General features: G+C 41.8%; 1 protein-coding gene across 2 annotated transcripts in view; it reads right to left on the minus strand.

Moving 5' to 3' along the window:
- Positions 1-627: 627 nt before the first annotated feature.
- Positions 628-24,100, minus strand: part of bcl2l13 (BCL2 like 13) — a 53,078-nt gene continuing 29,605 nt past the window's right edge. For both annotated transcript variants that reach the window (XM_061917978.1, XM_061917977.1), the window contains exons 5-7: positions 21,600-21,672; positions 21,305-21,433; positions 628-3,265 (exon numbers count right to left, since the gene is read on the minus strand). In XM_061917978.1, coding sequence (XP_061773962.1) covers positions 2,363-3,265; positions 21,305-21,433; positions 21,600-21,672 — 1,105 coding nt within the window. In that variant the 3' untranslated portion in view covers positions 628-2,362. The remainder of the gene's footprint in view (positions 3,266-21,304; positions 21,434-21,599; positions 21,673-24,100) is intronic.

Consider the following 24,100-nt stretch of genomic DNA (forward strand, 5'->3'; position numbering starts at 1 on the left):
AAAAATGTCGAGTAAAGCGAGACCAGCTTGCCAGTAAATGAATGAAATTTAAAAAATAGAGGCAGCTCACTGGTAAGTGCTGCTAATTGAGCTATTCTTAGAACAGGCCAGCAGGCGACTCATCTGGTCCTTACGGGCTACCTGGTGCCCGCAGGCACTGCGTTGGTGACCCTTGTACTGACTTCTCTGCCCATTGTCGTTGTGCAGCAGTGGCTTGACCTCCTCACCGGTGAAGTGCAGAGGGTGATGAGGCAGAGTGTGGGTCTGGAGCAGCTGCCGCAGGAGAAGGTCATCATGGCCCTCAGCCTCACCTTGGTGAAGCAGGTGTGTAAACACGCCCCGCGACTGCTCAGAGGTCTCTTTAGGGTGGCGCTGCAGAGTGTCAGCCCTTTGACAACACGGTGAATCGAATAAATGTTTACTGGGGAAAAAACAGGAATGTGAACAAAACGTTTTTTGAATCTTATTTTGAAAACAGGAGGTTGTGTTAAGTTGAATTTTTTGATTTTGAACTTTGAATTTATTTTGCTTTAAAAGTTGTTTCATGTAAAAACAAAAAAAGAACAAAAATGTACTGTATGCATAATATTACCTCTGATTTGTTGAAATAAATGTTTTGGAATCAAACACATTCACACTTTCTTTATTCTCAAGAGCGTCTTGTTGGAAATTCAAGGTACAAAGTTTGATGGAACATTCACTTGATTTTTACTGAGAAAAAAAGTTGCCCTCGACATGAACTTTGGGAGTGTTAATAGTTGGACATTTTCAACCACAGCTTGTTGTTGTGCATAAATAAAAGGGACAGCAAATAAGGAAAAACAACTTAATTGTAAAGTTGTTAACGTGGCATAATTATATTAACACTGCAGCCAATGATCGACTTGATTTCCTTTACTTATAAATATTATTTACATTGTGCTGCAGTTTCCTTTTAATAAAAGACTTAAAGTAGGGTAGCATTTATATGCAACGTAAAATATAATTTCCTACTTTCCATTTGGGCATTCAAACCGTGTAATAGAAAATGACACGAATGTTTTTAAAGGCCTACTGAAATGAGATGTTTTTATTTAAACGGGGATAGCAGGTCCATTCTATGTGTCATACTTGATCATTTCGCCATATTGCCATATTTTTGCTGAAAGGATTTAGTAGAGAACATCCACGATAAAGTTCGCAACTTTTGGTCGCTAATAAAAAAAGCCTTGCCTGTACCGGAAGTAGCAGACGATGTGTGCGTGATGTCACTGGTTGTAAGGCTCTTCACATCTGAACATTATTTATAATCATAGCCACCAGCAGCTAGAGCGATTCGGACCGAGAAAGCGTCAATTTCCCCATTAATTTGAGCGAGGACGACAGATTCGTGGATGAGGAAATTTAGAGTGAAGGCCTAGAAAAAAAAAAAAGGCAAGGGCAGTGAGAGCGATTCAGATGTTTTTAGACACATTTACTAGGATAATTATGGGAAAAATCCCTTATCTGCCTGTAGTGTTGCTAGTGTTTTAGTGAGTTAAATAGTACCTTAAAGTCGGAGTGGTGTGGCCACGGGTGTGTTCTGACAGAAGTCACGGCAGCTGCAGGAGGACGCTGGCTCTGCTGATCTCCGGTAGGAGGCGACTTATTTCCACAATTTTCTCACCGAAAACTGCCGGTTGACATGTAGTCGGGATCCATGTTCGCTTGACCGCTCTGATCCATAGTAAAGCTTCACCTTCGGGAATTTTAAACAAGGAAACACCGTGTGTTTGTGTGGCTAAAGGATAAAAGCTTCCCACCTCCATCTTTCTACTTTGACTTCTCCATTATTAATTGAACAAATTGCAACAGATTCATCAACACAGATATCCAGAATACTGTGTAATTATGCGATGAAAAGAGACGACTAATATGTCGCCTCCATCCAATAACGTCACAAACACACGTCATCATTCCGCGACGTTTTCAACAAGAAACTCCGCGGGAAATTTAAAATTGCAATTTAGTAAACTAAAGCGGCCGTATTGTCATGTGTTGCAATGTTAATATTTCATCATTGATATATAAACTATCAGACTGCGTGGTGGCTAGTAGTGGCTTTCAGTAGGTCTTTAAATGAAAAAAGACACTCAGGAGAGCAAAAGCAGGAGAGGTGGGCTTTGAACATCAGACAGGAAGTGCATTTAATTCCCTTTTTTCTGTGCTTGCATCTGCTGAGAAGGTTGTGGATGAGGAGAGGTGGAGGTTCAAGTGAGAGGGATTGTCCTGGACTGGAGACCTTCAAAAGCAGCCCCCCCCCTGCAATCTTCAGTGGACTAAGTACTTGGATCATCCTTTCACGGGTACACTAAACCCACCCCGAGCAGGAACTACGTCTATACTACTTCCTCCTGTATCTGATGACACCGTACGCCATGACGGCAACAAGGAGCACCAGGGTCGCTCCTCCGCAGAGCAGAACCTGGAGCTCTGACGCTGGGTCCGGCTGGGCCCCGGGTACCTCCGACTCTCTGGCGGTCTCTGGCTCCTGCAGAGTGGGCAACATTACAGGCTCCGAGTGTGCTTCGGGATCTGTGGCCGCTGCTGGAGATGGGGGCGGACCCTCAGCAGACAGCCATTTTGGCTCAGGCTCTGGTTCTACTGCAGGAACAGGTAACGGTGCTGGAGGTTCAGGGTCTGACGCAGGGGGAGCAAAAGCTTCCAGGACCGGAGGAGGAAGCTGTGGTTCTATAGAGATGAGGGGAGGTTCTGTTGACGTCTCTAAGACAACGACAGGTTGTTCTAGAGAGATCAAAGAGGCGGGTGCTGCGGGTTCTACCTCTGACGTCGCAGGAGCTGCGGTCATCTGGCTACTAATTTCCTCCCGGAGCTGAGCGAGCTCGCTCTCCGTACCTAAAACGCTCATCATGCTCTCCTCTATGGCTCCGCCTTCGTCCAGCAGCTCGGCTTCCTCGCGCTCCACGTGGACGATGTCCGAGTTGGAGGAGTTGTTCTCGCTGCGCTCCTCGGCCAGAGCCCCGCCCTCGTTGCTGTCCAGGCTCTTGATGTCCTCGGGGTCCATCGCGCACACCTGCGCCCACGACTCGTGGCCGGCCAGCGACACGGGTAAGCTCTCGGTCTGCCAGGAGCTGAGCCCGCTGCTGTTGTCGCCCGTGCACAGCAGAGACGACGGAGGGCTCAGCTGATCGGGCGCCGGATCCCCCGACAGGATGTAGATGTCGTTGCTGTCTTCAGCGATGGCAACGCTCTGCTCCTCCTCTGAACCCAGTCCAAATATTTCACCCTGAAACACAGTATTGCAGTCAACAAGCAGACTATGCCATCAATAATATAGTCAACAGATGTGTGCGTTCTTTTGTATTGCTACCCTTCCTGAGACATCAAGAAGGAAAAGTAGCTTCCATATGAGGACCGGTGAACAAGTTAGGACATAAATCATGGTCCCAATACAGAGCACCATTGCATCTTTTAGAGAATGTCTCATTTGGCACCTCTGGTGTGCCCAAAAAGGAGGGATTTTTCAAATTGACTGTGTGTCGGTTTTAAAAGTGCTCCCCCCTCCAGTCAGCATATGAAACAACAAGTGTATGTAAAACTTTGAAGTGCTCCCTCTCTGGCCAAACTATGTAATACAAGTGTGTGTAAGAAATTTAAATGCGCCCCCTTTGGCCAAAAGGTATTTAAATAATTAAAGAAATATGTATATCGAGTCCATGGTTCTCGCCCGGAAAAGGGTGGAGCGCCATCTCCGGGTTGGGGAGGAGACCCTGCCCCAAGTGGAGGAGTTCAAGTACCTAGGAGTCTTGTTCACGAGTGGGGGAAGAGTGGATCGTGAGATCGACAGGCGGATCGGTGCGGCGTCTTCAGTAATGCGGACGTTGTACCGATCCGTTGTGGTGAAGAAGGAGCTGAGCCGGAAGGCAAAGCTCTCAATTTACCGGTCGATCTACGTTCCCATCCTCACCTATGGTCATGAGCTTTGGGTCATGACCGAAAGGATAAGATCACGGGTACAAGCGGCCCAAATGAGTTTGGGTCTCTCCCTTAGAGATAGGGTGAGAAGCTCTGCCATCCGGGAGGAACTCAAAGTAAAGCCGCTGCTCCTTCACATCAAGAGGAGCCAGATGAGGTGGTTCGGGCATCTGGTCAGGATGCCACCCGAACGCCTCCCTAGGGAGGTGTTTAGGGCACGTCCAACCGGTAGGAGGCCACGGGGAAGACCCAGGACACGTTGGGAAGACTATGTCTCCCGGCTGGCCTGGGAACGCCTCGGGATCCCCCGGGAAGAGCTAGACGAAGTGGCTGGGGAGAGGGAAGTCTGGGTTTCCCTGCTTAGGCTGCTGCCCCCGCGACCCGACCTCGGATAAGCGGAAGAAGACGGATGGATGGATGGATGTCCACAAAAAATGTAGCTGTCAACACTGAATATTGCATTGTTGTATTTTTTTTTTTTTCACATTTTATGAACTTACATTCGTATTTTGTTGAGGTATCATTAAAAAAAAATATTAAGGATTTTAGAATTGTTGCTATTTTTAGAATATTTAAAAAAAAAATCTCATGTACCCCCTGGCATACCTTCAAGTACCCCCATTTGAGAACCACTGCTTTAATGCATCCAGCGGAGCATCACCACAAAATTAAGCATTATAATGTGTTAATTCCACGACTGTGTATGTCGGTATCGGTTGATATCGGAATCGGTAATTAAGAGTTGGACAATATCAGAATATCGGATATCTGCAAAAAAGCCATTATCGGACATCTCAAATCATAATAATGATGTATTATTATGATATATATTATTATCCACTGATGATACTCTTCTAAATGGTCAATGGGTTAGACTTGTAAAGACACTATTTGACACACATTCACACACTGATGGCGGGAACGGCCATGTAAGGCCCTAACCACCATCAGGAGCAAGGGTGAAGTGTCGTGCTCAAGGACAAAATGGACGTGACCAGGATGGTAGAAGCAGGGGTCGGGAACCTTTTGGCTTGAGAGAGCCATGAAAGCCAAATATTTTACTATGTATTTCCTTAGAGCCATATAATATTTTTTAACACGGAATACAACTAAATGCGTGCATTTTTAAGTACGACCAAACATTTCCAAAGTATTATAAGTACGTCCTTTTTAATAACGTTGTTTTTCTGAAATTAACCAATAATGAATAAAATAGTTTTTACCATTAATGCGACTTCTTGAACAAGTGGGGTAGAAAACGGATGGATGGATTAAAACGTATGAGAATGTTTTATATTTTGAACGTTATTTTTCACACTTTTACCAGCGGAATTATTCATCACTTATCGCTGTGTTTTTCAACCGCTGTGCCGTGGTACACTAGTGTGCCATGAGATACATTCAGGTGTGCCGGGGAAGATTATGTAATTTCACCTAATTGGGTTAAAAATATGTTTTTCAAACCTGCAAATGTGTCTTTGTTGAGTGTCTGTGCTGTCTAGAGCTTGGCAGAGAAACCGTGTAATACTCTTACATATCAGTAGGTGGCAGCAGGTAGCCAATTTCTTTGTAGATGTCGAGAACATGGTATGGTGTGATCCCAATATGCGGGAGGCGGTGTGTAGGTAAAAAGGTATCCAACACTTAAACCAAAAATAAACAAAAGGCGAGTGACGCTAAGAAAAGGCATTGAAGCAAAACCAAACTAAAACTGAACTGGCTGTAAAGTAAACAAAAACAGAATGCTGGACGACAGCAAAGACTTACAGCGTGTGGAGCAGATGGCGTCCACAAAGTAAATGCGTACATGACATGACAATCAACAATGTCCCCACAAAGAAGCAGTGCGTCTGCACAACTTAGTCTTGATTACAAAAACAAGGCAGGTGCGGGGAATAGCATTCAAGGAATACATGAAACTGCCAGAGGAAAATACCAACAAAAGAGGAAAAGCCACCAAAATAGGAGCGCAAGACACAGGAAAACACCAAAAAACTCTAAATAAGTTACGGCACGATCTGATAGGTTGTGACAGTACACCGACATTGAGACAAGAACTATATCAGGGGTGCCCATTACGTCGATCGCGATCTACCAGTCGACCGCGGGGGGTGTGTCAGTCCATCTCCAGCCAGGCTTTTAAAAAAAATAGACCTAAAAATGAGTGATCATCAATCTTCACCAAGACGTCACTTAAATGACATTCACGGTACCGGAGGGTCTTGTGAGATGACGCTGGCTGCTGCAAGATCATTATTATGAAAATATGACCGAGAGGAAGGCGAGAAACACTTTTTATTTCAACAGACTCTCGCGCCGTACCTTCCGTCAAAACTCTAAAGGCCGACTGCACACTTCCTATCTTCACAATAAAAGCCCTGCTTCATGCTGCCTGCGCTAACTAAATACAGAGTCTCGGAAAACTGGCGTGCACAAGCGATCCCTCAGAAAGCTGGCGTGCACATCACTTGTGCACGCCAGCTTTCCGAGACTCTTATTTTGTTAGCGCAGGCAGCATGAAGCAGGGCTTTTATTGTGAAGATAGGAAATGTGCAGTCGGCCTTTAGAGTTTTGACGGAAGGGACGGCGCGAAAGTCTGTTGAAATAAAAAGTGTTCCTCGCCTTCCTCTCTGTCATTTTTTCATAATAATGAACTGGCAGCAGCCAGCGTCATCTCACAAGACCCTCGGGTGCCGTGAATGTCAATCAAGCAAGCTACGGAATTTGCCGCCAATGTTTTTCTTGTAAAGTGTATGGAAGCTGGATGAATTAGATGCCAAAAACCAACCACTTTCATGTGGTATTGTACAGAAAGGACAACTTTTTTTCTCCTCCATTTGAAAATGTGGGCGTTATCATCATTACTGTCTGATTCCAATCAATGCAAGTCATCAGAATCAGGTAATACACCAACTTATATTCTTGTCTTCATGAAAGAAAGACATCTATATGTGTTACACATGCTTGTATTATCATTAAAAACATTTAACTTGTTTACAAAAACGTCTCTTTCATAAATAAATAAATATAAATGATATATATAAATGAGGTAGATCCCCTCGAGTTGGTCAATTGAAAAGTAGCTCACCTGCAGAAAAAGTGTGGGCACCCCTGAGCTATATCGATGCATGGTTGGTTATGGTTTGAATTCATATCAAATTGCGAGAACGATTTTTTATTGTCAGTATTGGCTACTGAGTTTCATTTTTTTATGTTTTCTGCTGGTGGGGTGCCCTGACTTATCGTGTTAAGCAATGTCAGCTACGATTTATCTGAGAGCCAGATGCAATCATTAAAAGAGCCACATCTGGCTCTAGAGCAGGGGTCGGGAACCTTTTTGGCAGAGAGAGCCAAAAAGCCAAATATTTTAAAATGTATTTCTGTAAGAGTCATAAAATATTTTTTTTAACACTGAACACAACCAAACGCGTGCATTTTTAAGTAAGACCAACATTTCTAGAGTATAATAGGTCTCTTATTCTTTGTAATAACATTGTTATTCTGAAGCTAACTGGGGAGGGGGTGTGGCCCGCGGGCCTGCAGCGAACTGGGGTGTGCCAGGACCGGCCTCGAAATCAGTGGGAGCTGCGTAGATGGCCCACCTGAGCCTTGTTATCTAATCACCTGTCGCTCTCTTATAAGCAGCAGCCAGGAGGAGAGACGGGGTTGGGGCTGGAGCTAGAGCGCGAGCGAGAACGAAAGAGAAAAATACAATTGCTGGAAAGCAACTGAGAGACTTATTGAAAAATAAAACAATATTGTAACCCTGAAACGGGCTCTCATGTTGGTGCTTGGTGGTCTGAAGAACCCCCAGGAGGACAAGCCCCACACTAACCAATAATAAATAAATAACTTCTTAACGCAACTTCTTGAACATGTACGGTAGTAAACGGATGGATGGACTAAAAATGCATGAGAATGTTTTATGTTTCCAACATTATTTTTACCACTTATTACAAGTGGAATTATTCATGACTTATCGTGTTAAGCAATGTCAGCTCAGATTTATCCGAGAGCCAGATGCAGTCATCAAAAGAGCCACGTCTGGCTCGCGAGCCACAGGTTCCCTACCCCTGCTATAAAGTGTACATTTGTAAAAAAAAAAAAACACTTCTATATTTTTTATCACTTCTATACTTTTTATAACTTCTATCCATCCATCATCTTCCGCTTATCCGAGGTCGGGTCGCGGGGGCAGCAGCCTAAGCAGGGAAACCCAGACTTCCCTCTCCCCAGCCACTTCGTCTAGCTCTTCCCGGGGGATCCCGAGGCGTTCCCAGGCCAGCCGGGAGACATAGTCTTCCCAACGTGTCCTGGGTCTTACCCGTGGCCTCCTACCAGCTGGACGTGCCCTAAACACCTCCCTAGGGAGGCGTTCGGGTGGCATCCTGACCAGATGCCCGAACCACCTCATCTGGCTCCTCTCGATGAGGAGGAGCAGCGGCTTTACTTTGAGTTCCTCCCGGATGGCAGAGCTTCTCACCCTATCTCTAAGGGAGAGACCCAAACTCATTTGGGCCGCTTGTACCCGTGATCTTATCCTTTCGGTCATGACCCAAAGCTCATGACCATAGGTGAGGATGGGAACGTAGATCGGCCAGTAAATTGAGAGCTTTGCCTTCCGGCTCAGCTCCTTCTTCACCACAACGGATCGGTACAACGTCCGCATTACTGAAGACGCTGCACCGATCCGCCTGTCGATCTCACGATCCACTCTTCCCTCACTCGTGAACAAGACTCCTAGGTACTTGAACTCCTCCACTTGGGGCAGGGTCTCCTCCCCAACCCGGAGATGGCACTCCACCCCTTAACTTCTATATTTGTCATATTTTTATATATTTACACATTGTTTTCTTGCATGCACACATCGCACTGCATGGAATGGCCTCAATCTCGTCACCCTGCGCAATGACAAAAAAGCCGATTCTGATTCTGATTCTGAACCAGGAACCCTTAAGTTGCTTACACGGACGCTCTCCCGACCAATTCTGTGTATGGATGGAGTTTTAATTCACTGTAGCTGTTCTTCACGCCTTAATTCAGTCTTGCATGGCACCAAGTGGTAAGAAACCACTAACCCACTACACAGCAATCTGTGCCCTTTTATTATGTAACAAACATATCATGCAGTCCTGCGGGGACAAATGGATGACACGGCTCAGTTTGCCAAAGCCTGAAGCAGGCAGTTGCTGCTGCTGCAATGATTGCACATTGACCTGAAGTCATCAATCAGAAGGTCACGCTTGACCATGTTTTATGGTGGTTCTCAAATGGGGGTACGCGTACTCCTGGGTGTACTTGAAGGTATGCCAAGGGGTACGTGAGATTTTTTTTTTTAAATATTCTAAAAACAGCAACAATTCAAAAATCCTTTATAAATATATTTATTGAATAATACTTCAACAAAATATGATTGTAAGTTCATAAACTTTGAAAAACAAATACAACAATGCAATATTCAGTGTTGACAGCTAGATTTTTTGTGGACATGTCACGGTGGGAGAGGGGTTAGTGCGTCTGCCTCACAATACGAAGTTCCTGCAGTCCTGGGTTCAAATCCAGGCTCGGGATCTTTCTGTGTGGAGTTTGCATGTTCTCCCCGTGAATGCGTGGGTTCCCTCCGGGTACTCCGGCTTCCTCCCACTTCCAAAGACATGCACCTGGGGATAGGTTGATTGGCAACACTAAATTGGCCCTAGTGTGTGAATGTTGTCTGTCTATCTGTGTTGGCCCTGCGATGAGGTGGCGACTTGTCCAGGGTGTACCCCGCTTTCCGCCCGATTGTAGCTGAGATAGGCGCCAGCGCCCCCCGCGACCCCAAAAGGGAATAAGCGGTAGAAAATGGATGGATGGATGGATGTCCCATAAATATTAATGTTAAAGATTTATTTTTTTGTGAAGAAATGTTTAGAATTAAGTAAGACACTCCCCTTTGTCAACTACACCGTCTCTCTCCAGCTGTGATGCATGTGAAACCCCAAAGTGACAAATAAACAGCAGAATATACAGTCTGTCACATAGAGAGGGATGTTTGACTAGCCTTTTTGCAGTAGGTGCTTAAAACCCACTAGAGTGCTCCCGTCAAATGGAGGATGTTTGATTAGCCTTTTTTGCAGGATGTTCTTTAAAACATTTCGAAGATTTCTGATTCGGATTTTCCCGGTAGATTATTTAAAACCAACAGAGCCTTTCTGTCACGTAGAGCAGTGGTTCTCAAATGGGAGTATGCTACCCCTGGGGGTACTTGAAGGTATGCCAAGGGGTACGTGAGATTTTTAAAAAGTATGCTAAAAAAAAAAGAAACAATTCAAAAATCCTTTATAAATATATGTATTGAATAAGGGACGGCGTGGCGCAGTGGGAGAGTGGCCGTGCGCAACCCGAGGGTCCCTGGTTCAATCCCCACCGAGTACCAACCTCGTCACGTCCGTTGTGTCCTGAGCAAGACACTTCACCCTTGCTCCTGATGGGTGCTGGTTAGCGCCTTGCATGGCAGCTCCCTCCATCAGTGTGTGAATGGGTAAATGTGGAAGTAGTGTCAAAGCGCTTTGAGTACCTTGAAGGTAGAAAAGCGCTATACAAGTACAACCCATTTATCATTTAAGTTGATGAATCCAGATGGATCTCTATTACAATCCCCAAAGAGAGCACTTTTAGTTGATGATTACTTCTGTGTAGAAATCTTTATTTATAATTGAATCACTTGTTTATTTTTCAACAAGTTTTTAGTTATTTTCATATCTTTTTCCCCCTAATAGTTCAAGAAAGACCACTACAAATGAGCAATATTTTGCACTGTTGTACAATTTAATAAATCAGAAACTGATGACATAGTGCTGTTTACAACCAAAAATGCTTTGCTCTCATTAAGGGGTACTTGAATTAAAAAAAATGTTCACGGGGGGTACATCACTGAAAAAAGGTCGAGAACCGCTGTATTAAATAACCTTAGTACAGAGACAATATTTAAATCATGTTCATTTTCTCTTGTAAATAAAGGACTGCAAGTATACTAATAAACTGCTATTGCAAATAAATATTATACCCCAAAAAATATACTTGAAATTAGAGATGTCCGATAATGGCTTTTCTTGCCGATATTTAGATATTGTTCAACTCTTAATGACCGATTCCGATAACAACCGATACAGATATATACAGTCGTGGAATTAACACATTATTATGCCTAATTTTGTTGTGATGCCCTGCTGGATGCATTAAACAATGTAACAATGTTTTCCCCCAAAAATCAACTCAAGTTATAGAAAAAAATGCCAACATGGCACTGCCATATTTATTATTGAAGTGCATTATTTTTTTTTAACATACCTCAAAACAGCAGCTTGGAATTTGGGACATGCTCTCACTGAGAGAGCATGAGGAGGTTGAGGTTGGGGGGAGCGGGGTGTATATTGTAGTGTCCCGGAATAGTTAGTGCTGCAAGGGCTTCTGGGCATTTCTTCTGTTGTGTTTAAATAAATGGGTAAATGGGTTGTACTTGTATAGCGCTTTTCTACCTTCAAGGTACTCAAAGCGCTTTGACACTATTTCCACATTTACCCATTCACACACACATTCACACACTGATGGAGGGAGCTGCCATGCAAGGCGCCAACCAGGACCCATCAGGAGCAAGGGTGAAGTGTCTTGCTCAGGACACAACGGACGTGACGAGGTTGGTACTAGGTGGGATTTGAACCAGGGACCCTCGGGTTGCGCACGGCCACTCTCCCACTGCGCCACGCCGTCCCGTCTCTTTTTTACAACCAAAAATGCTTTGCTCTGATTAGGGGGTACTTGATTTAAAAAAAATGTTCACAGGGGGTACATCACTGAAAAAAGGTTGAGAACCACTGTATTAAATAACCTTAGTACAGAGACAATATTTAAATCATGTTCATTTTTCTTGTGTTACGGTGCGGATGTTCTCCCGAAATGTGTTTGTCATTCTTGTTTGGTGTGGGTTCACAGTGTGGCGCATATTTGTAACAGTGTTAAAGTTGTTTATACGGCCACCCTCAGTGTGACATGTATGGCTGTTGATCAGGTAAGCCTTGCATCCACTTGTGTGTGTGAAAAGCCGAAAATATAAAGGCAGCACCTTTAAGGTTTATTGGTGCTCTGTACTTCTCCCTACGTCCGTGCACCACTCCCTACAGCGGCGTTATAAAAAGTCTTGAATTTTACTTTTTGAAACAGATATCGATAATTTGCGATATTACATTTTAAAGCATTTATCGGCCTCTCTGTTTGGAATGCACATTAGCATAACAGTGCCGTGTTCAGTGCAAACTAGCAATCAAGTACAGGTGACAGGGACGCCATTTCTTACTGAAGGTGTTTGGCGTGAATAAGATACTGACAACATGCTTGCTACAGTTGGTACGTGCTGCTTAAGACAATGCATTGAACCATGCTACACATGTTGACCTTTTTGTCCCTCAAATTTTATGTCGACAAAAGCGGTTGACCATGTACAGTAAGGGCCGAAAGTTTGGACACACACTGCAAAAAGTCAGTGTCCTAAAACAAGAAAAAAAATAATAAATTAGAAATGGCTGGTCCGAAACAAAACGGCCAACTTCCTGTTAGCAACTTTTTGTTTCACCTTTCATGACAGACCAGGGTTTCCCGCAGCACTTTGTTGTTAAGGCGGCCGCTTTAACAACTAAGGGCCACCGTCTAAACAAAAGTCTTAAGAAGCTGCTCAGCTTAATTCTGCTGCTGCCTCTGTCAGTATGTCTCTGCAGCACCCAGCATTGTCCCACCCACAGAACCATCTGATTGGTTACACGCAGAGCAGCAACAGCCAATCAGCAGTGCGTATTCAGAGCGCATGTAGTCGGTGCTCCTGCCGCAGAAAGGTGTTTAGCAGGTAAGGCAGCGGACTCTCCCCAAATTATAATAAACACCTCCCAGTCAAATACTAGTAACATCGATATGAGCCCGTTGACATTCTTGGAACATAAGCGGCAGCTCAGCTCTCTCGCAGTCCTTGAGATGAAGGCTAGTTAGCTTTTAGCGTAACGTTAGCTCACTGTGCGGTGTGTTCGTGCGTGCTACGGACAGCAAAGACGTGTCTGTCTGAGAGAAAGACAAGCATTATTGACCTACAGTTAAAAACAAAGTTATTTCACTTTACCTTTTTCTGTGTTGATTGAGCTGTGTTGAAGCAGCAAAAAACAACGTGTTAAATGAAGAGTTTCCTGAAGCTGTCTCTGATAGTCGATATAATAAGGTAAGTGCATCATAAAGCCTACATGAACTCCATGGTGTTCTGGGATAAATAGTTTCTCTTATTGCTATTGTACTATGTTTTTCAGATATACTTACATTAATAATTAGTAATGTAGCAGCCTAGTTTTGAATGGCAGGATCCCTGCTATCACATGTTGATAAAAATATAACATTTACATAATAAAAATCAACTACAGGCTTCCCAAATGCTGTAATAAATTAAGCACGATGAGTTGAAAATATGTCAGCATGTGGCCCCACTTTTAATTATTTTTTTCAAACGCTCATTGCAAACGCTTACTTCCAGTGAGTCGTTAATTTAACTTAGTACGTCATTATTTTGACTTGTCATTATAATGACATACTTAGTATCTCAGGTAACTAAGAGTGTTTTGTTTTTACTTTGTGGAGAAAATATCGGGATGTATATCGTACATTGCCATTCAGCAAATGGAGCGGAAAACAAAACCAAAAATTGTAGACTTCTTCACGCGACGAAGCCGGCCTACTTCACCACAGTCTGTAGTCTATTGCCCCCCCGAACGTGGTGGCAGCAACGAGGTGGGGACGTGATGGCGACAGGCTGAGTTATACCGATCCTTACAACCACCCACCCACCCCCTTCCGGAGAGACACCACCTTAACTAACACATTTTCAGGGGGAAACACTGCAGACATATACAATGAATTTGGTGACAATGGGCTGATTTAATACAAAATATTTATATAGAGGGCTACTGAGTAGTCTTTAAAGGTTAGTATTCGGACTCTCTAAATATAAAATTGTCCACAGTGCCTGTCGCACTTAAAATTTTTGCTGAGTTTTAATGCATGCTAAAGCCCTCAATAATGCACAGAACTATAACAAAGCAGTTGCCAAACAGCCTTCACAGTGCTATCGCTTGACATATAGTATTGGTAAAAATAACATTTCCCATTAGAAGGACACTTATAATGTTGTAACTTTGCCCTTCAGGAAAGAGATTAAGTCTAATGGCCATAATAGTTATCTAACATTGGATTTCTCTTTTAAGCTGATTTGCATGAGAGACTGTTTTATAAAAACCTGCAACCTCAGGATACAGGCTCTCCATCAGCTGGACCAAAGCGGACATTGCTGTCATGTGGTATTAAGTCCACGGCAGCAGGCTACTGATAAAGAGAAAAATCAACGCCTCTGCAGCTCAGACCAATCTAAAAATAACACAAAAAAATACTAAATTATAAGGACCAAAATACAAAGGGGCAAAAAAGTATTTAGTAAGCCACCGATGTGCACGTTCTCCCACTTAAAATGATGACAGAGGTACACTTCAACTATGTGAAAAAAAATCCAGGAATTCACATTGTAGGAATTTTAAATAATTTATTTGTAAATTATGCAGGAAAATAAGTATTTGGTCAACCATTCAAAGCTCTCACTGGTGGAAGGAGGTTTTGGCTCCAGATCTCACAATACATGGCCCCATTCATTCTTTCCTTAACACGGATCAATCGTCCTGTCCCCTTAGCAGAAAAACAGCCCCAAAGCATGGCGTTTCCACCCCCATGCTTCACAGTAGGTATGGTGTTCTTGGGATGCAACTCCGTATTCTTCTTCCTCCAAACACGACAAGTTGAGTTTATACCAAAATGGATACATGGATGATACAGCAGAGGATTGGGAGAATGTCATGTGGTCAGATGAAACCAAATTAGAACTTTTTGGTATAAACTCAACTCGTCGTGTTTGGAAGAAGAAGAATACTGAGTTGCATCCCAAGAACACCACACCTACTGTGAAGCATGGGGGTGGAAACATCATGCTTTGGGGCTGTTTTTCTGCTAAGGGGACAGGACGATTGATCCGTGTTAAGGAAAGAATGAATGGGGCCATGTATCGTGAGATTTTGAGCCAAAACCTCCTTCCATCAGTGAGAGCTTTGAATGGTTGACCAAATACTTATTTTCCACCATAATTTACAAATAAATTCTTTAAAATTCCTACAATGTGAATACCTGGATTTTTTTCCCACATTCTGTCTCTCCCAGTTGAAGTGTACCTATGATGAAAACTACAGACCTCTGTCATCATTTTAAGTGGGAGAACTTGCACAATCAGTGGCTGACTAAATACTTTTTTGCCCCATTGAATCTAATGAATATATTTTTAAAATCAGGTGTCTAACTTTAAACGTTATACAAAAGCTACTAGTGGGCCATTCTAATCCCGAGTGATGAAGTTTCTAGGGGAATGAGAGTTATTTTTATGAGGCAGGCAGCCAAACCCTGTGCTCTATTCCAGATTCGTGTCAATGCGATGGCATGGTGATGCACATATTTCACACTTGAGCTGGCACGTTGGTGCTTATGTAAGAAGGGGAAAACACGCTTCCACCGTGCAGGGCGCAGTATAACATGTCCTGACACGACAGGAACCTGTATACTGACAACGCTTTTAACATTAACATTGCTGTCGTTTGCCAAAATATGCTGCTTGCAACCGTCTGTGTCTCACAGGATTACATTCAGCTGAAGTGTCGCGTGAGATATCTGCACACCAAACCAACAAAACAAAATTAATAATACAAAGTACACTACCCTCTTCCTTTTTGTAGGCCATATTCTTGTCCCTGCACCCCAATGCGTGTCTTCCCCCCTTGTGCCCCCGGCTGTGCATTGTCTCGGAGGTTGACTAGTTTTGTTCCTGCCAAATGAAGTGTACACAGCATTCTAGGCGTAATGATCCGTATTGTATTGTCAAGTGACAAAACAAACCACTCATTACCGGGCATTATTTCATCAAAGCCCCAGTACTTTGGACACTAGGTATAACGATATATATTTTATTTTTATGACTTAATACAGAATACAGGTCTAAACTGTGTATTGTTTAGGAGGCCGACTAGTTTTGTTCCCGCCAAATGAAGTGTACACACCATTCTGGGCCTAATAATCTGTATTGTATTGTATTGTCAAGCGACAAAACAAACCAAGCATTAAATATCATCAAATCGCCTGTAGTTTGGACACCACGTATACGGATATAAAATATCATTTTTTTAATGATTTAATGCATTACATGGGGCTAAATTCTGCAGTGTATTGTTGTATTTGCTTACTAAAATGCTTAATGTGCAACATTGTTTAACAAAAATCTAAACATTTTACAAAGGAATTTTCTTATCCATGACAATGATATGCTGCACAAAATGGCATATTTTTGTTGGACCGTGTGAAATGAAGATGAGTCTGCACTATAAAAACTTGGTCATCACCTGAAAACCTCCTTATTTATTCATGCAATGTCTACATTTTTAAAAAAGCAATTAAAAAATGACAAATGCTACAAATAATATCAGATATTAAAGCTCTATCAAGGTTTTTTTAACGCTCTGATCAAGACAATTATGCAAATTACATCACAAAAAATAGATAAAGCATATCCTACCTGAGTGCAAAGTCTCTCGGAGCTGCACAAACGAAGCTCAAAAGAGTCGCAAACACAGAGCAGCGTAGAAAAGCCCGTTGAAAAGACACAGATTTCGCGTTGCTGGCAGACCAAACCCCCACCCCTCCCTAACTATTATCGTCAGTCTTTACGCTGGCGGCCTCCTCCTTTCTCCTCATCCCTCCTTTCCTGATCCTGCCCCAGCATATCATCTGTTCATGCCCTGTGACATAACGCTGGGCTAGAAGGAAGCCTTGTTTGGAGCCAGCACACTGTGTTCATAATACATTGCATATAAAAAAAAAACACGTAATGCGGTCCAAAGCAGCGCCGCATACGTCAACATGACCTTGTCATAGATAAGGATTAGTGACGCAATATTTTAGTGCCATCACTGGACTCACTGATATTATACAACAATGTTAATCTAAAAAGAAAACCAACATTTTCCAGGTTTTCCTCAGCAGCTTTTTGAACTGCAGGATTTACATTTAAGATATTGGTCATTTGTACAATAAAATCTACATGACTCATCAAGATGGACAAAATGATAGAACAGAATGTTCTATTGCATTAGTAAACATGTCATTTGAACAATTAAAATTCACTTGCCGAAATTGATGAAAATAAAAGAACAGGATTTGTAGGGAACAATGTAATTAATTACAGGGCGTGACTGTGAATGTTGTGTGTTGGCCCTGCGATGAGGTGGCGACTTGTCCAGGGTGTACCCCGCCTTCCGCCCGATTGTAGCTGAGATAGGCGCCAGCGCCCCCCGCAAACCCAAATGGGAATAAGCGGTAGAAAATGGATGGATAGACGTACTTCTGTAGTGTCAGCACCAAATGAGACCTTTTAAAATTGGCTCACTGACGCCCTCTTGTGCTCATTGATAATTCTACAATATGCAGTCTATATCAGTGGTTCTCAACCTTTTTTCAGTGACGTACCCCCTGTGAACATTTTTTTAATTCAAGTAACCCTTAATCAGAGCAAAGCATTTTTGGTAGAAAAAAAGAGATAAAGAAGTAAAATACAGCACTATGTCATCAGTTTCTGATTTATTAAATTGTATAACAGTGCAAAATATTGCTCATTTGTAGTGGTCTTGAACTATTTGGAAAAAAAGATATAAAAATAACTAAAAACTTGTTGAAAAATGAACAAGTGATTCAATTATAATTAAGATTTCTCCACATAGAAGTAATCATCAACTTAAAGTGCCCTCTTTGGGGATTGTAATAGAGATCCATCTGGATTCATCAACTTAATTCCAAACATTTCTTTACAAAAAAAGAAATCTTTAACATCAATATTTATGGAACATGTCCACAAAAAATCTAACTGTCAACACTGAATATTGAATTGTTGCATTTATTTTCACAGTTAATGAACTTATATTCATATTTTGTTGAAGTATTATTCAATAAATATATTTATAAAGGATTTTTTAATTGTGGCTATTTTTAGAATATTTAAAAAAAAATCTCACGTACCCCTTGGCATACCTTCAAGCACCCCCAGGAGTACGTGTACCCCCATTTGAGGACCACTGCTATAAGGTATGTATAAAAATGTGTGTTAAATTTTGCAGTTATCCACAGGACTGCAATCTATTTGTGGGGACGGGGCAGAGAGGATACCAACATCTGATTTGCATCTTTGGCCATGATCCGAATCGGAATCAGAATCACATTTATTGGCCAAGTATGACTTACACAAAAGTAATTGGACTTGGTAGACTGTGCTGTCTTTGTTCAAAACAAGAAACAAGGAAAATTAAAATGCATGAGCATGGAACTTTAATGGACTTTGTGGGCAACAAAAAGTGAGTTAAAAAACAATATTTAAAACAAGTTTGTTTAGACATTATTGCTGTCAAAAATAATAATTTTACTAATTTGACTATTCACAAAAAATGGATCATAGTATTCACATGTAGACACTAATTAATTAGGCAATTTATTTTGAAGGCACATGCTACTTTATCTTAACTGCGAATGCTTACCTGAAAAGCAAAGCAGGTGGTTTGACAGTCAGTGATCAGGTCAGTGCCAAAATGTTGCTTTAAAATAAAGCCCTACTTTAGATTAAGCAAGGTTTGAGCAATAAAACGTCATCCAATTAAGTAAAACATGTTTGTGCATGACATTCCGACTATTCAAAAGTATGTTTTTAAAGTTAATTTAAATTATGAATTAACTGCGATTATTCCAAATTCAAAATGGTTATTAATTTGATTTTAAAAATAATCGTTTGACAGCACATTTAGAAATTTAAATTAACTTTCTTCTGTCGCTCTTTTTATGTCACAAGCAAGACTGAAACGCCTGTGGTTGCTTTTAGAAGAAGCACTGGCCAGCTGCTTATTGAAAAGAGTCCATCCATTTCTACCGCTTATTCCCTTTTGGGTTCGACTATCTCAGCTACAGTCGGGCGGAAGGCGGTGTACACCCTGGACAAGTCGCCACCTCATCGCAGGGCCAACACAGATAGACAGACAACATTCACACACTAGGGCCAATTTAGTGTTGCCAATCAACCTATCCCCAGGTGCATGTCTTTGGAGGTGGGAAGAAGCCGGAGTACCCGGAGGGAACCCACGCAGTCACGGGGAGAACATGCAAACTCCACACAGAAAGATCCCGAGCCTGGATTTGAACCCAGGACTGCAGGACCTTCGTATTGTGAGGCAGACGCACTAACCCCTCTTCCACCGTGAAGCCCTATTGAAAAGAGTGATACAGTAATTGGTTCAGGGCCTCGCTGTGGTAAATACATTTCCGCATAGTAGGAATTAGATAAAAATAGATTATTTCCATAGCTGGAGTATAAAAAATATACTATAGTATTGTTGTTTTTGTAGTTAATTTAACCATTCTATACTTGAAATTAGGGCTGGGTGATATATCAATATAAACGATATATTGTCTCTGGGCGATATAGAAAATGACTATATCGTGATATCCGAGTATACGTTCTCACGCAGTTGCTTTTAGCTGCGGGCATTACACTACATGCTCTTCCCATTCCTTCTTGTGTCTCTTTTCCACAGACAGCAAGCGCACAAACTTCTATACGTCACATACTGTCACGACATACATCACATACGTATACGCCCTCGCGCAGCAGAGAGCTAGCAGCATAGGTAACGTTAGCTGTGATGCTAGCGGAGCCGTGCGAGTGGTAATACGAGAGAATGAAGGTGCTAATCAACGTTCCCTCTAAGGCGCGCACCTGTGCAATTGCACACTGCTCACGCGTCCTCTGCGCACGGCAAATCTCGGCCACACACAAAATCGAATAAAAAGATAAGCGCATAACAGTGTGCACGTCTGCCGTCGCTCACATGTGCGCCACTGAATGCTCAAGGAGTTTTGGCGTTTGCTCACACATATGAAAAATTGGAGGGAAAATTGGTGCTAATGAAGGAAGAATTAATTCCCAAGAAAAACAGCAGGGGTCCATCCTTTGGCGGTGGTTAGGCTTCAAGCGGGAATATGTCGAATAGACAACTTTAATATGTCAAGTGTGGGGCACAAGCGTTGCTACCAAAAGTAGCATTACTGCTAATATGTAGCATCATTTGAAAAGTCACCTGCTAATAACTTAAACGAATACACTTTTGGTCAATTGACTTACAGTAGTTGTTATTTCCTTCTCTGCATGAAAGTTTAAAATGAACATATTTTAATGCAGTATGAACAAAAATGTTTTAATGTAGACACATAGAATCATCATACTGCTGTGATTATAAGTATTAAGTGTTCGTTCAAGGCTAACGCAAAATATCGAGATATATATTGCGTACGGCGATATTGCCCAAGAATATCGAGATATTAAAAAAAGGCCGTATCGCCCAGCCTTACTTGAAATACCTAATTTAGACCAATATACAAAAAATATGCTCAAAACATAAATCCGTGACAATTTGAGGCTGCAAACTTCTAAGTGCAATGTGGTGAGGCATGACTGTACATGCATTTATGTTAGAGTCTCCAAAAGTGTATAATAAAAGATAATCTCGAGGAGTTTGAATACTTACTAAATATAACGACAAAGTCGCTTAGTTGGCAACACTGATCTTTCTTGCTAAGTCTTCTTATTCTCTGGAAAGACCAGATGCATATGCCGTGTGTTCGAAAGCAAAGTTACAATGTAATTTACTGTTGGATCAACAAGCTGTATCTATTTCATCATAATGTGCAGGTGGCACCAAATCTATTTGTGGCTGTCCAATTCATTAGAGGCGGTCCACCAAAAATAAATGAAGGTATGAGAAACACTGCATTTGACCTTTTTGTTGTTCCAGCTTATCATGTGTCACCTCCTCAAACTTCAACATTTCATCGTGTCTGCATTGCATTTGTATCATGTGTTTTTATCAGGTTTCCATGCTGTTCTAATGTATTTGTAGCAGGTTGCCATGCTGTTCTATTGTATTCGTATCAGGTTGCCATGCTGTTCTAATGTATTTGTATCAGGTTGCCATGCTGTTCTAATGTATTTGTAGCAGGTTGCCATGCTGTTCTAATGTATTCGTATCAGGTTGCCATGCTGTTCTAATGTATTTGTATCAGGTTTCCATGCTGTTCTAATGTATTTGTATCAGGTTGCCATGCTGTCCTAAATCAAACAGCATCTATGGACGCTGCAGATGACAAAACATTAACATGTACTCACATATCCCCCATGTTGGATGATGTATTCACCGTGAGCCTCCTCCAGGAAGCGCACTCCAAGATGCAGCAGATTTACCAGGGACTGACCTTGGTTTTGTAAAGCCTGAAGCAACACCAAAGGCACCAGAACCTGGGATACATGCGGGAAATAATGAATCAGGAACAATAATAGGGGAAATAGTCAAGCAGAAGAGAGGGATGAAGGAAGTAATAAGGGATCAAGGGAGAAAATAGAAAGGAGGGAGAGCATAACAGAATTAACTAAAACAGCACTCTTAGAGCGAAACGGAGCTCACTTTGCTCCACGCTCCTTGTGTGTGTGTTGACAGGTCCAGTGTTGCATCTCGGAATGTTTCGTACTCCAAAGATCTAAAAAAACATAAATGACAGCATGATGTAATAATGTACTCATTTAAACTTTGTGAGTACTCTCGGCATCTTTCCCGCAAGCCTTGCATCGGTGGCGAAATGCAAAAATGTATTGTTTGAAACAAAGCGACCGTGATTACACATGTGCATGAAAACGAATATTGTGTACTTATCTCAATCTAAAAAAATTACTGAATGTGTTGTTTTTCAGCCAATTGTGTTGTTGCTGCATCCAGAAGAAATATAATAGTTATATAACAGTTTTGTTTATTTACAATTACATAGATCTCTCTTGTTCTACATACTGAATACCTTTGCAAATAATAATAGTCTGCTGTGACTACACAGTTCATCATTACGAAGGTATTTTCCGCTGGTTTATAAGTAAAACATCCATTAAAGTTAACCATTTTTTTCTGAATGATTAGTTGTCGATGTCGTGGATGTCATCACTCTTTATAAGAAGGTAAACATCTAATAATTTGGCCGATGTATATTCACAAATATACACATACATACATATTCCTCACGCAATAATTGACTTAATTGACTGAAAACCTGTCATCAAGTGCACACTCCATCGATGGAAAAATGGATTTTTAGACGATATGATTTGCCTGAGCGGCCAGGATACACAGAGTAACAAGCAGTAGAAAATGAATTAGAAAGGACAGATTTGAAAAAATAATCAAAAATAGGTCCAAGTCCAGCCCGCCGGATTTTGGACGCTGGCGGGCTGGACCTTGCCCGCGGGCCGTAGTTCGGGGACCCCTGCCTTAAGGAATTAATTTACGTGGACCCTGACTTAAACAAGTTGAAAAACTTATTCGGGTGTTACCATTTAGTGGTCAATTGTACGGAATATGTACTGTACTGTGCAATCTACTAATAAAAGTCTCATTCAAACAATCAACACTGCCCCTTAGTGTCTTGGAAGAGAATTACAAGTCTAGCACCACCCCCCACAAAAGAACTATAAATCAATCAGGGTATATTTCAACCTTTACTTTCTTTAGGTGAAGTAGTGATCTCTTTAAATGCTCATTTTGCTTATGTTTTACTGATGTTTTACCAATCAGCACACATTATTATTGTACTGTAATAGCATAATAAAATTGAGAATTACCAAAAGGCACTGACTTTGACCACCGACTCATGTACAATAAAGAGGGATGGATTGTGAAGAAAGGGAGAATCTTTATAGACTTAGTAAAATGAAAATCACTTCACAACTGACTGATACAATGGAACATGTTTACATTGACACCCCTTGCTGACTAACGTCGACATAAGCAGTTGCCGACATAACCAAAACTGAAACCTGCCATTGTGCAAGCATATTCACTTGAAAAATTTAAATGTACTTCTTTAATTGCTGTTATAAAATTCAGATCAACACCACCATGATTTTTTCTTTTGTATTGCCTCATTTTACTGCTGTGTACCTAGACAGTAGTTATGTTGCTGTTGAATGAGTCAATATGATACAGTGGAACCTGTTTAAGTCCACATTGCGTCAGACTCGCATCGATATAAGCAGTTGCCAACTTAACCCAAATTTAAACTAGCCCTGCGCATATTTGAGAAGATTAAAGGCCTACTGAAAGCCACTACTAGCGACCACGCAGTCTGATAGTTTATATATCAATGATGAAATATTAACATTGCAACACATGCCAATACGGCCTTTTTAGTTTACTAAATTGCAATTTTAAATTTCCGCTAAGTGTCGTGTTGAAAACGTCACGGTAAGATGACGCGTGCGTTTGACGTCACCGGTTGTAGCGGACGTTATTTTCCAGCCCGATCCAAGCTATAAGTAGTCTGCTTTAATCGCATAATTACACAGTATTCTGGACATCTGTGTTGCTGAATCTTTTGCAATTTGATCAATTAATAATGGAAAAGTCAAAGTAGAAAGATGGAGGTGGGAAGCCTTTAGCCACAAAAACACAGCCATGAATTGATTAACGTGGACCCCGACTTAAACAAGTTGAAAAACTTATTGGGGTGTTACCATTTAGTGGTCAATTGTACGGAATATGTACTGTACTGTGCAATCTACTAATAAAAGTATCAATCAATCAATCAAAAGCCGGTGTTTCCTTGTTCAAAATTCCCGAAGATGAAGCTTTACTATGGATCAGAGCGGTCAAGCGAACATGGATCCAGACTACATGTCAACCGGCAGTTTTCGGTGAGAAAATTGTGGTAATAAGTCGCCTCTTACTGGAGACATAAGCAGAGCTTCCGTCCTGCTGCAGCTGCCGTGACTTCCCTTAGAGACTCTGCCGTCAACACACCCGTGGCCACACCCCTCCGACTTTCAGGTACTATTTAATCTCACTAAAACACTAGCAACACAAAAAGCAGATAAGGGATTTTCCAGAATTATCCTAGTAAATGTGTCCAATAACATCTGAATCGC

This window comes from Nerophis ophidion, linkage group LG12, assembly GCF_033978795.1.
Source record: "Nerophis ophidion isolate RoL-2023_Sa linkage group LG12, RoL_Noph_v1.0, whole genome shotgun sequence".
Taxonomy (NCBI): Eukaryota; Metazoa; Chordata; class Actinopteri; order Syngnathiformes; family Syngnathidae; genus Nerophis; species Nerophis ophidion.